This window comes from Carassius auratus, chromosome 41 (assembly GCF_003368295.1).
Source record: "Carassius auratus strain Wakin chromosome 41, ASM336829v1, whole genome shotgun sequence".
NCBI classification, from domain to species: domain Eukaryota; kingdom Metazoa; phylum Chordata; class Actinopteri; order Cypriniformes; family Cyprinidae; genus Carassius; species Carassius auratus.
The window spans coordinates 4,670,948-4,684,787 of NC_039283.1; the positions used below are offsets into that span (position 1 = coordinate 4,670,948).

The following is a 13,840-nucleotide window of genomic DNA, read 5'->3' on the forward strand; positions in this document are numbered from 1 at the left end:
TTTGCATATTGGTTTACATAACTAGCTGGTTTTATATGATTGTCAAAGCCAACTAACATCTTTTCAGCGACATAGACAATATTTTGACTTGCAGTTGGTCTGCAGAGAGCTTGAGAGGAAGTGAATTTGGGAGGTAGAATTTTTGAAAACCCATCACATGAAACAGGCAGGTCTGCATGGAATCCAGAATAGATTACAATGTGATGTAGTCACAGGGGTCGGTGTGTGTGCAATAGAGAGAGTTGTGTGTGTGTGTGGCTGGGGTGGGGGGAAGAGGAGCAAGGAGGCTGTATTCTAGCTGCTTTTAAATGTATGCTATGACATGGGACCAGCTACATTCTGCAAGAGAAGAGCTGAATTTTTTGAGGAAATATACACAGGCAACAGAGACAAACACAGATGCTCACAGAATCCTCAGTGCTCAGGCACTTTTGAGTTGTAAGCCAAACAGCCTTTCATCTTTTGCCTCTATGATGATACTTTGTATCACCTGAGAGATGTCTGTGGTGAGGCCACAACAACTGTGCTTGGTGTCTGTTGCCGATCGTTTGATCACACTCCCAAAAGGCACATGGTTCCATTCAAAAAGACACTCTTTTGCCTTTTTCCTCAAGCCTAAATAATTCAAAAAGACTATTGTTTCTTGTGAAAGCACATAGTTGAAGTGTACTGAAACTGTGCTTGATGATAAATTAGTTTCATAGTTTCACCATGGTCAGAGCTGTATCTGTGGAGACCAGACAATGATGGACACTGACTTTTGGTTAGGACAGAAGCTCCTTATGAGCATCTAAGAGATGGTAGAGTTTTAACACTCTGGAGACTTCATCTTGGCATTACCACAGGCTTGACTTCTGTCTTCTTCTACCTGCTCATCTCTGATATGATTCATGACCAAAACAGAAATGACATCATATATGGCATTATGATCTCTCTAATTAAAAGTCCATCCTGCCGTCTCATTACTGATGCTGTCATGTACAGTATGTGAGTTATAATTCTTCTGTCTCAAAGTATATGTCTAGGTAAATGACGTAAAACACAGCATTACAACACAAGATAACACTAACCTGCGTGACCACGTACAGTAGATATAATTAAAAGTATTTGGACTGCAACAAAATTGTCATTGGTCTTATTTATTTATGGTTATCCTGCAAGGTCAATAACTAAGGAACCTAAGAAAGTCCTTAATGGCAGGCTAATAATTTACCTTAAAATTATTCAATTGATATTTAAGATGGATAATGAAATTTCTTTAATAATTCCACTCTGAATCTGTTTTAAATGTCAAAGCAAAGATACAGTCATTCAGTGTGATTTGAGCTATATTTAATATTTAAGTTTATATATATATATATATATATATATATATATATATATATATATATATATATATATATATATATATATACACTGTAAAAAATTTCTTGTTGTTTTTACAAAAACTTTTTGGCAGCTGTGGTTGCCAGAATAATTTTGTAAAATACAGAAAACTGTAAACACATTTACGTCAAAAACTGTTAATTTTACAATATAAAGCTGTAATTTACAAACAAGAAAATGTGAATATAAACCAGTAAATTCAACAACACACAAAATTAAATCTGTTTTGTACCTTGAAAATACTGACAACCACCATAATAATAAAGATGGTACTGTATAAGAGAAAGCCACATGAAGTATCAAAGCTCATCACAAGTAGCTTCACCACAAGCAGAAGTATATATTAACATATAGAAGGTGCACATTTATGGAAACACAAAACACCATCATGGTAACACACGTGATACTTAAATAATGCAAAAAACTTTCATTAAGCAACAGAAGATGTAACATAAAGCTCAAATGTACATAACTGATAACAAGAACTATTTAAAAACATGATTATTTAAACAAAATACTTTCAAACGTGGAGTGTCACGCAGGGAATTCTGGCAATATCAGTTTACAGTTTTAGACTGTAAATTATACATTGATTTGTTCTTTTTTTACTTCTAAAAGCTGTATAATTAACAGAATTTTACTGTAAATTTACATTAAATGCTTTGTTAGATCTTTTACAGTTTTTCCCTGTATATAGTACGGGAACTTACTGTTAACCTATTATCAGTTTTTTTCCGTAGCGTTTTTACAAAATTTTACAGTTAAAATTACACTTATTTTTTACAGTGTATATATATATATATATATATTTATGTGTGTGTGTGTGTGTGTGTGTGTGTGTAGCAAATTAGCTAAAAATTGAATTATATTTATAAGTAATTATAACTGGTTATAATTAATTATGAATATTTAGATCAGATCTTATAATTAACTGTAGTAGAATCAATATTACAATGATTTAATCTGTTCGTCCACTGACAGTATTATCATTTATCAATTCTAGGAAATATTATTTTCCTGGGCACACAGTACTATAGTAACTTAGCATGTAGCAAGATCGACATTCAGTGATTCTGAATTGTGAGGAACACACAGAGGCAATCAATTGTGAATATAAGGGATTTAATAAACGAAACTACAGCAAACAAGACTGAGCATATAGAATGAATGAAAGCAAGGAGAGAGAGAGAGAGAGAGAGAGAGAGAGAGAGAGAGAGAAGAACAAATTGTGGAAGTTACATCGAGTTCTGAAGATCAAATAGTCCACAACAAATCTACAAAGGTACTTGAAGATTGATGAGTCTTGGAGAGTGTGTCTCAAAGGGTATGAGCAATGATTGGTTTAGGTCAAGGGACTTTTAAGGGTCTACCAGTCACACCCATCAGGCAGACTGACCAGTGTGGAGGTGGGAGAGGTTCCTTTCTCTCACGCAGCACCTTATTTGCATGGCTTATGGTGGTCTGGAGAACTGTCCAGTATGGTAAGTATGGTAAAAAAAAAAAGAGTATGGTGCACATTTTGATGATATAATATACACTATTAATCCAGAAATCAGAAGACAGTCATTTTGATACCTTATATGCACAGTTTATAAAACATAAAGGCAGAGATACATTCATATGTCTAGATCCAAATAATTGGAGCTTCACTACAGTTCTAGAGAGTTATAACTAAGCTACTATAACATGCATACAACACAGGAATACACTATATACATTTGGGAACATTTTGATTGTGAATCAATGGAGTCAATGTTCTTTCCTATGTGTATTGTGCTTTTGAGTATGTCTGGGTCACGATTAATGGCTCCTCCTGGGGATGGGGGAATCATTCCTCCCAAGCCTCAATCTCTTCAAAGCTCAATGAAAAAGTTGACAACTGTCCCTGCTAGTGTTGGAGAAGACAGCAGAGGTGATAACACTCTTTAAACCAGAAGTGGATATTAGACATGCATCTGTAATTTAGTTATAACAAGGGAGGAGGGACAGTTTAAGATGCCTAAAACCTGATCAAACATCTTGATTGCATTCAACACAATTCAATAAAACCAATAAAGTGTTCCTTAATTTGTCCAAACAGATACAAACAGTTTTATTTGAAATGTGTTTTCAGCATGATTTTGCTAGTGATGACTAAGACCTTCCAAATTTCCATGCATAATAATAATTATTTTTTAAATAATGCAAATATAAATTTCAGAGTGCTATGACTTTTTTTGTAATTTGATATATATGTCACACACAAATAAAATCAAAGTGAATATCCAATAATTATTGATAAACACACTGACTGTTGTGTTCTGAATAAGTGAAGTTATTATTTTTCTTCAAAGGTGCGCCCACAGGTTTTCAGAAATATTTGTCATAAAATGAGTCTTGCTACTTTTGTCCAAGCTACACTCTTAGCAGCCTGCAATTCTTCATAAAAGCACTAAACAGAAAGGGCCAGCGTCCACCAGTGAATGCCAATGTGATTGACAGTTCCTTTATACTTCACAAGAGAGAGAAAGATGAGCAGACAGGAAAGCCCAGACCTAGAAAAAGATCAAGAAGTAAGTTGCTGCTCAGTTTTGGATCGATAATATCTAAAGGGAAAAGCCCACTGGGAGGCTCTTGAGAGGAAATAGCCCAGAGGAAGCAGGTAATAAAAGAGACAAGTAACAGCCCCATCATTGCTGCCTTTGTATACTATAAAGGGCATTGACGCTTTCTAACATGAACACAGATGATATAGATTGGTTGTGTTGTGATGCACTACACACACACACACACACACACACACGTGGGTTGTGCAGTAGGGAATATCTGAATCAGTGTTACTGAATGAATCAGTGTTTTGAACGAATCGTTGGAGTGACTGCAATGAAATATTCATGAAGATAACTTGTTTTGATTCTAAATTAAGGGGATTTTAATGAATCCTTGAATTAATCAGAATCATTCAGTGGCTACTGTTATCACCTATTATCTTATAAAATGAATATTGTATTCATTATCAGTTGCCAAAGTAGGGACCATTTGGCCTCCCAAAAAACACGAGCAGAATTTTTTTCTTGTAAATCATACAGAAAGTCGTTTTCATTAATTTTTCGGATTCATGAAAAAGTGCATATTTTGAAAATGTTAGTTAGTACGAAATAAATTTGCACCTGCTCCCTAGCATGTGTCAATGGTGCATAAAACATTCAAATGTTTTGTATTCTTTTAGACAAACTGATGACACTGCATTTTTATGTATTATATTGATATTTAACAAGCTAATTTGTACTGTCATTTTTTACTCTTTTACATTTGGTAGAATGCAGAGCTCGTCACTGTCCCTTTTTTTACACAGCCGTCCAATCACAGTGGAGGAGGGGCGGGACAAACACTACATTGACCAACCATCGTACTTGTACAACACAACAATGGGGAAGTTAATATTGCTGGTTACTGCATTTTTATATTCACCAATATTCTTCAAAATAAGATACTCATAAAATGTTACTGCCACGAATATTCCAAATAATAGCAAACAAAGCGTCACTCCAGAAAAATGCAGTGCCTCCAAAGCTCTCTCAAGCACCACCAGCTGGTCGTTTTCAGAAGAGCAACATGCATTATGTCCGCTAGCTAAAAACTCATGTTAATTTTCAATTTATTGTTAGACATATAGCCTATTAGTCTCTTATGTATTTATACAATATAACTTGCTAAACCTGAGAATAGAGTTCAAAGGAATCCACACCATAATTTGTGTAGATGTAATTCAATATGCAGTGAATATGCTAACTCAAAAACAAGCACAAATTTAAAGATCAAATCTGAACTTTACAGAGTATTTGTGAATCTGGAGAAGAATTTTTGGGAAGGTCTTTTTTACTCGTAAATTAATTAGAATTTACTCATATATTTACGAATATTTAATGAATGCCAATGAAGGCCCAATGCCTGTAGTAAGAGGAAATATTTCTCCTTTCTTGTAGACCGAAAGATGTATGTTGTCTTTAATTTTGAGTCCAAGTCAAGTCCAAAGTCAATTGCTCAATTTAGTCTCAGTTCTCTGCACTTTTTCCATTGCAGCCTTTTTCATTGAACCATTTTAAAACACTATCATTAGTAGAGTATGCGGCAAGTCCAACTCACAGTTTTCATGAAGTTTAAAGATGGTTACGCCATGAGTGGTTGGTTTGTCTTTGTATCTCTGCCGTTTGCTAAAGTCTTGCCCTGTCTCTCCCAGCCTTGACGGATACGGGTGACCTTGCTGTCCACGCATGGAGTGATCAGGATAAGCTTTAGAATCAGGACCACACAGGGGACCACCAGAGACAACATGTATGCTGGAGGCGTCCACCACCTATATGATGAAGGTTTCAAAAATCTGTCCCAGCCATACAAAAATGTGTGAGCAGTACAGAGCAGCAGGGTGATGTAGCCTAGTTTAGACTGTAACGGAATGAAGAAAAATCATAATCAAACATCATTGTCAATGTTCCTCTTTGAAAACCTACTGGATACATTTGTTCTGATCAAAGCTGTGAATATATATACTAATCTAATATAATAGATATCTTTCAGCTATAACTAAACAAGAAATAAGAAATAATTGTCCATATTTTACTTTCTAAACTAATTAATAAATTATTCTCATGTGACACTAAAAACTGATACAGACTGTCAGTGTAATACCTGTACGAAACTGAACTCCCTCCAGTTAAGGGAATTGCTCACAGATGGAAGGGATGTAATTCCTAGTAGGACAAACAGCCCAAATCCAAGAATTCCCATGGAGTAGTAGGAGTCATAACGCCAGGCTGCCGTGTTGTCAAACTCATAGGTTGTATTATCTTTTACCTGCAAAACACCATGAGTTAGTTTGTTAGTTTTACTTTCAGTTTACAAATTGTGTGTGTCTTTGTTTTAATCTGGGCAGATGTGCACACCTTTTTTACAGCTTTGATGTAGCTTGTCAGGGATGGGAAGTATTTCAAATCTATTCAAAATACACATTTGAAATACAAAGTACTATTTTGTATTTTAAAGCCTTTGTCAAAAAATCAAGTGTAATGTGTATTCGAACAATTTTAAGATTTAGCAAGCATAGATGAATGAGTAATAGAATATGATGTGCTTGGTGCAATTGCACTTATTGTAAGTGTATATGTGTCCTTTATACTTCTATGGCTCTCAATTGATTCACTGGTTGGAGTCGGGTTAATACTCCTTGATTGTTTAATAATATTGTAATGCAAAAATGTTTGTTTTCAACTTCTAAATAGGTTTTTAGTGATTGATAAATCAATCAATCAATCACCTTTATTTATATAGTGCTTTAAACAAAATACATTGCGCCAAAGCACTGAACAACATTCATTTGGAAAACAGTGTCTCAATAATGCAAAATGATAGTTAAAGGCAGTTCATCATTGAATTCATTGATGTCATCTCTGTTCAGTTGAAATAGTGTCTGTTTTAATTTGCAATCAAGTCAACGATATCGCTGTAGATGAAGTGACCCCAACTAAGCAAGCCAGAGGCGACAGCGGCAAGGAACCGAAACTCCATCGGTGACAGAATGGAGAAAAAAAAAAAAAAATAAAAAAAAAAAAAAAAAAAAAAAAAAAAAATAAAAATAAATAAATATTTGATTTGCTAAATATTGTAGTACAGTAGCTTTCTAGTAGGACTTGTTTGTCATTAAGTCAAGGTTGCCGATGCAAAGTAGGCCCTTCGTTACCAAACACCAACTAAATTAGGATACAATTATGAGTCATTTGCAAACTGTTAAACATTAAAATGTTGGTTACTTTAAAACTAATCTATTCTGTTCTCTGGTTGCATATGTCAGATTAATTGCATGAGAAAAGCAGTTGCTATCAAAGACTGTCAGTAGTATAATGGTGAAGGGATAGATCAAATAGGCCGATTGATCGAAGGTTTTTAAAGAAATGTCATGCTCCGTTGTAAAAGTTTGTTTTTTCTTTTCTTTTTTTTTTTATAAGGCAGTTTAATTTGATTTTGGTGTGGCTGCTGTACTGTGCATTTTATTTTGATACAATAAAAATGAATGTAGTTGGCATTTTTTTAAAGATACATTTTGATGTCTCTTTGCCCAACCCTGCCTGTAGTAAACTACAAGCTGTAAATTCATCAAACACTCACTTCACTTTAGTAATATGACATTATTTATTAGTGAAACAGGATCTTAAACAAGAATAAAAAAATAAATAAAATAAGGGGGGGACTTAATTTAATTAACTCAGGAATTTGTTGGTTCTTATAAAGTGGGCGTTCCATATGTCAGTATGCTCCATATTGACATCAGCCAGGATCTAAATTTATTGGATTGTATTTTTTATAAATGTGCATTAAATAATTTCTGAGAAACTATATTAATATTTAAAATCACCGAAAAAAACACGTCCCTACCTAAAAGGATTGTATCCCTAGCGGACCCCTATCTAGGTCTGTTGCCCCCAAATTCGCTTACATGTTATGCAAAACTATGCAGGCTTGTTCAAGATGCATAGACCGATCACTGTATGTCTGACAAAGTACAGTGAGAGCAATTGAATAGCAGATGATTCTTTATGCTTTTGATTTTTTTTTCTAAAGAAATAAACTTTTTTTTCTAAAGAAAGAAGCAATTTTCACAATAATACCAGTATTAACCTATGCAAGCCTATCAAATAGGGAAAGATTTTTGTTTTGATTTAAAGAACATTAATTTTGATTTAGTAGTGATTTTAAAGTGTTTTTTTTTGGTGGTAAATGAACTACAAGAATAGTGTTTTTTAAAAGTATTTAACTTACCAGTGATATAGTATAGACATTTATCCTGTAGCGTACATAGTATCTGATGGGTATAACTAAAGTGTAGAGAACATGCAGAAAACCGAAGGCCAGCGCTAGTAGACCTAGCTGCTTCCTGCACAGCATCCAGCGATCCAACCAATCAGGGAAGCGACGGTACTTGGTGCCATTATATAGTTGCAGAAATCCAGCCATCGCGCCCGGCAGGTAACAGAGGGACAGCATCACCAGAGAAACGATGGGAAAGGCCTTGTTGGCCAGCGAGATCATTATTCGAAAAGCAATGTCTTTACCATTGGTAACACGCTCATAGATAACATCTCTTGTGAGCGCGTAGAAGAATATGAAAGCTGTTAAACAAATGGCGATGTTGAGAGGAAGTCTCCAGAGAGGGAAGAGTTGCAATGGCAGATCTTCTAAATCAGCAGCCACCCGGAGGGAGCCTCTGTCCACAGCAGTGAAACCGAGACTTTGAGCAATGTCCATCAATTGCTGTTTAGCATCAGAACGGTCTCCACAGAGAAGTACCTAATCAAATGATGAGGAAGAAGAAGAAAAACAATGTATGCAATTTAATATGTTATAGAAAACTAATTTAATTTACTCCAGACTACAGATATCTTGTTATGTAATATTACTTAACATTCACCTGATACTAACAAAATGGAAATTGAAACAAAAAATTGCAAGTTACTTGCATAGTTGGTTGGGCAAATCTGATTGGTCGCAAACATCACTGTAAGCTTGTAGTAGTGAATCAGGGTAAAGGCAGGAACACATTTTTTTGAACAATTAAGTTTTTTTTTTTTAAGTAATGGAAAATCTTGCTGCACATTTAATCTTCATTTAATCATATTTAATGTTCATATTTACTAGTGTTGTCAAACAATTAATCTCGATTAATCGCATTCAAAATAAAAGTTTTTGTTTACATTACATATGTATATTTACTGTATTTATTATGTATATATAAACACACACACACACACACACACACACACACACACACACACATTCAGTATATATTTTGAAAATATTTACATTTATATTCTTATATTTTGTATTATATATAAATATATTTAATATATAACAAAATATTTTTCTTAAATATATACATGCATGTGCTTGTATTTATTTATACTTAATAAATATACACATTAAACAAAACCTTTTTATTTTAGATGCGATTAATCTCGATTAATCGTTTGACCGCACTCATTTTTACATACATTCATAGATTCCTAAGATTTAAAGTTTAACTGGACTTTGATTTATTATGAATAAACAATTAACAATATTATATCTGTAGATTCTAAACGGTAACCTAAATCATTCATAGTTCATGATACAGGTACCTTAAGTGTTTGGATTATTTTTGTTTTCATTCTGTTGACCTACACAACCTACTCTTACAAAGTCCACCGTTAATAGTTTCGGACAGCAGTGAAATATCCTCTGGGAATAAAATTTAGTTCACAGCAAGGGGCAGTCTGGGCCTAACCAATAAAATATGTTGTCACAGTTGGCCTTATAATCAAATTTATAATTCTTCAAAATGAAAAATAATAACAAATAGAATGCTTGGCCGGGTGTGAATATGCATTTTTATTTGAGAAACACACAAACAGGTGTCAAAAAACATACGCACTAACATTGTGATAATAATAGTTTGCCGGATCTCTCAACCACCACCTGCGGATGTAAATATGACTCTCCTACAAAAAGACTCTTTTGCTTAGAGGGAGATGCTTGCATCATTTCACGAACAATGAACTGCTAAAACAGAGCATTATGACTTGGACACAGACATTAATACATACATTAATGGCTCTTTTACTGTGTAGAAACGCTGTTTGTTTTTTGTTGGATGATGCATGTCATCCAGCTGCCTTTCAGTAGAGATGAAGAGAACAAATATGAAGTGCAGCGGTGTGCCACTTGTCATGTCTGATTTGTCTTTTTGTTCGTATTATAATGACAAAAGCTCATACAAACACCTTCATTCAAGGCTGCTTTGTGAGACAGTCTGTTAAGCTTGATTCAATAAACATTAAACAGCTCTGTTGCAAACAACTTCTCTGTGCTTTGCCATTTGCTGCTTAAATGATTAACAACATTTTGCAAAATTTGGGGACTGATGCATGGGTCTTAATCATTTTCTCTCACTTATTTTATAGTTTTGCTTCGTCTGAACAAAATGTGTAGAAGCATAAATAAATATTTTATTTACTTGTTTACATTTATTTCTATGTTTTACCTGGCTATTAGTATATTCTATCCACCTGACTGAAATGTGTTCATGTGTGTGTTTTACCTGTCTGTTGGCATCTAGTCCTCCAGACTGCAGTGCCCAGGCAGAGATGGTGTTGAAGGCTTTGACTACCGTCGCCCCTGGAACCAGCCTGCTCAGGTATTCTGCATTGGACTCTGGGTACAGACCCCTCTTGAGATTATTGCTGACATCTACCAGCACCTTTCCTTCAAGATCTGAAACCAGGGAGCTCAAAAATCCATAGTGCTCCCTTTGCACAGCCACGAACACCACATGAGCTTCACAAGCTGCTGCTGCATGAGTCATGACCTTTGACCCCTTAGGCAACAACAGAGAGTTTTTAGGGTCCCGGGATCCATAGACAACACTGTATCCTGACTGGAGCAAACGGAGCCCCAGCGAGCGTCCAAAATCACCCGTTCCAAAGATGCACACTGTCTCCGGTTTATGCATCTTTTCAAAGAGATCTGTCATTGCAACAGAGTCTGAATTCATTTCTAAAAAATAAGGGATGACACAATACACAGTAAAGATTAATAAAGTTGCACTAAAAAAGTGCATTAAAAGAACACCATTTACACTTTTCATTTCAGATTTGAAGTGCTATGTCTGTAGATGATTACTTTTCTGCCACCACAGGCGATGATGGTATAATCAAATTTAATTATGGTCTGCACACAGTACATTTGGGAGCACCAGTTAATTTATGGTTTATTTTGTTGCTTTAAAAGTACATAGGTTGATATATTGCAAAATACACAATTATTACAACCTAAAGGCAAAAAAAACTAAAAGCTAAATAATCAAATTAAATAAATAAAAACTTTTTTATAAATAAATAAAAAATTAAAATAAAAAAAATAATCTTTTTAAAAGATTCAGCAGATTAAATTAAATTAAATGATTAAATAACAAAATAAAACATGTCAGAAGAATTAACAAATACTCACAGATAAAGCTGCAAGAAATGTATTTTCAGGAAATTGTGCCCCAGTCTTTGAAAAATCCACTGACCTCTTGTAGAATCAGATCCTGACTGTTGAAATCACTGACTTAGAGTGTGATTTCATTGCAGAATTTCTGAATTGTCTGTGCCAATAACTGTGTTCATATCCCCAAAAGCTGTTTGGCAATGCAATGTGATCATCAAAACCAGCTTTTACACGTCCATATTACTCTACTGTAATTTCTCTTTTATCCACTGGTGTTTCTTTGTGGGACTAAGGCTGTACGGGTCTGTCTATGAGCATGAGTGTGTGAGGGGCATTTATTTATGATCCTGTGACCTGCCCACAGCTCAGTGGGGTGGTTTAGATTTAGGAAAAGCGAGAGAGGTTGTTTTGGCAAAGTCCAATGAGGAAATTCCAGAGCAAGTGTAACTGTGTGTGTGTGTCTGTGTGTGTGTGGGGGCGAGTTTTGAAAGGGACATAATGTCTGCTTGGATTTATTTCCTGTGTGTTTTGAGGCCAAGGTCTGCCTGGAAGTAAATTGCGCAACAGTGGAATAACCGCAGCAGCTTGGCCAATCTCGACGCTTCAGAAACATTTTGTTGCACTGAATCTGCTCTGTTCTGCTATAAATCCTAAAAGGAAAAACTATTTTTCTGTTGTTTGTAAACTCACAAAAAGGACTTTTCACAAACCGAGTGAGCTTTTGTCTTCTTCATATGCTTCATAAAAAAAACAACTTGTGTCACATACTGCTTCTGGAATCTTGATTGATACATTAAATGCTGTTATCCTAGCTTGTATGAGCTGATGGACACCTCCACCCATCTGTGAAACCCACCAGATGTGTCATCTACCAGCAAAAAGCATGTGAAGATTATTTATGATGATGTTAATAAATCAGCAGACCCCTCATATTCATATTAGGGCTACTTTACTGGGCTTAAGACTCAAGGGGCGCAGTCACAGCATGACTCCAGTCCTGCATGATCAGAAATACACCACAGACTGTAGCTCCTTATTACTCCTGCTCTACTGGCTGAAAGCTGAAAGACTTCATTCTTTGTCATTTATAATTATAACTGTATGTGTCTACCTGCAGTCTGGGACACCCTCTACGTGCCTCTCCTGAACAGGAGTGTGTGTGTTATGCTATGCAAGCATGAGAAATGGAATCCATTTGATTGTTTTCTAAAGGAAATGTTGACCCAGATCTAAATAAACACACGTGGTTTAGGTATGCACAAGGTTGGTGTGTTAAAATGTACAGATCTACAGATTTGTACAGTTGCGGTTTTAAAGGAATATTCCACATTCAGTACAATTTATTTTTTTAATTATTATTATTATTATTTTTTTAGGATTGTACTTGTCAGACTGTACGGACATAATGATCATGTCACACTGTGGTATCTCAGCTGTCATTAATGGCATTTACATGCGAGGCTGTAATGTTGGCTGTCATTAAAAGTGTGTGATTGTCTGCAATACCGGCGTATTTATGCAGAATAGTGCAGGCAGCACTACACACCCACATGAAAACAGCAGCGCAACCGGTGTTTATCATAGCAAAGGCAACGAATCATTAATTGCGAGAGACGTGGATGAGATCGCAGGAGTTTATGCGCTTAGAAGAAATGTCTTACATTAATTCTGATCATGGCTTGTTTTAAAAAACGAAGCCAGTTTAACGTTCGTCGTAGGAGATGTCATACTGCAGGACTGTGCACCAAATCTTCTGCCACTGCCAGATGTCCGTCGAAGCTAAAATGAGATCGCAACGGCCCTTAATCGGCTGTCGGTAAACATGTCAAACTAATGATCAAAGAATACAGATTTAAACCTAGGATTATAGAAGATTTGTCTCAGATGACCAAATCATGGCCAAAATCACATAGTGTGAGCCGGGCTTTATACAGGTCTTGATGAGATCATCTATGGCAGGTGTGGTACGGCTGACTGAGTGCAGGTGCTGACCAGAAGGGATCCTGGGAAATCCTGGGAAATTCCTGTGCACAGAGCTGGCAACTGAGGAGAGTGAATGGACTGGGGACTGTGACAGTGCCTAAAATGCTTTCAATCGGAACATACTTTGTACTGAACCCAGAATATTCCTGTAAAAGTAGACTGTTTCTCAATGTTGAAATTTTGAGTGTTGCATTACATTCATCATCATGTGTCAAAGTGTTTCTTTTTTTTTTTTTTTTTTTGAGGGATGCATGCATTCATGGTTGGATTTATTAGTGGTGGTGAGAATCATTCAGAAAACTTGTCCGAAAAGAAAACATCTGAAATTCGCTGTTAACCATTCCAAACTCTAAATTGGAACATGGTCTGTCTACAGTATGTGAACTCAGACATTAAATACAGCCTCAGCCTTCTAGCTCTCCCAGCCATGAATAGATCTTTTCATTTGCATCTAGAATCATACAGAAATGAAAAC

General features: G+C 35.5%; 1 protein-coding gene across 3 annotated transcripts; it reads right to left on the reverse strand.

Annotated features, from left to right (window-relative positions):
* Positions 1-2,491: 2,491 nt before the first annotated feature.
* Positions 2,492-11,715, reverse strand: steap4 (STEAP family member 4). Of its 3 annotated transcripts, XM_026228502.1 has the most exons (6): positions 11,401-11,715; positions 10,493-10,947; positions 8,179-8,706; positions 6,055-6,219; positions 5,512-5,811; positions 2,492-3,920 (listed from the first exon to the last, which is right to left on the reverse strand). In XM_026228502.1, the coding sequence occupies exons 2-5, from the start codon at positions 10,943-10,945 to the stop codon at positions 5,536-5,538; spliced, it is 1,422 nt and encodes a 473-aa protein (XP_026084287.1). In that variant the 5' UTR covers positions 10,946-10,947; positions 11,401-11,715; the 3' UTR covers positions 2,492-3,920; positions 5,512-5,535. The 3 variants fall into 3 exon arrangements, with proteins under 3 accessions (XP_026084287.1, XP_026084288.1, XP_026084286.1); XM_026228503.1 differs by having other exon boundaries at positions 2,492-5,811; positions 11,465-11,715; XM_026228501.1 differs by having other exon boundaries at positions 2,492-5,811.
* Between the last annotated feature and the right edge of the window lie 2,125 nt (positions 11,716-13,840).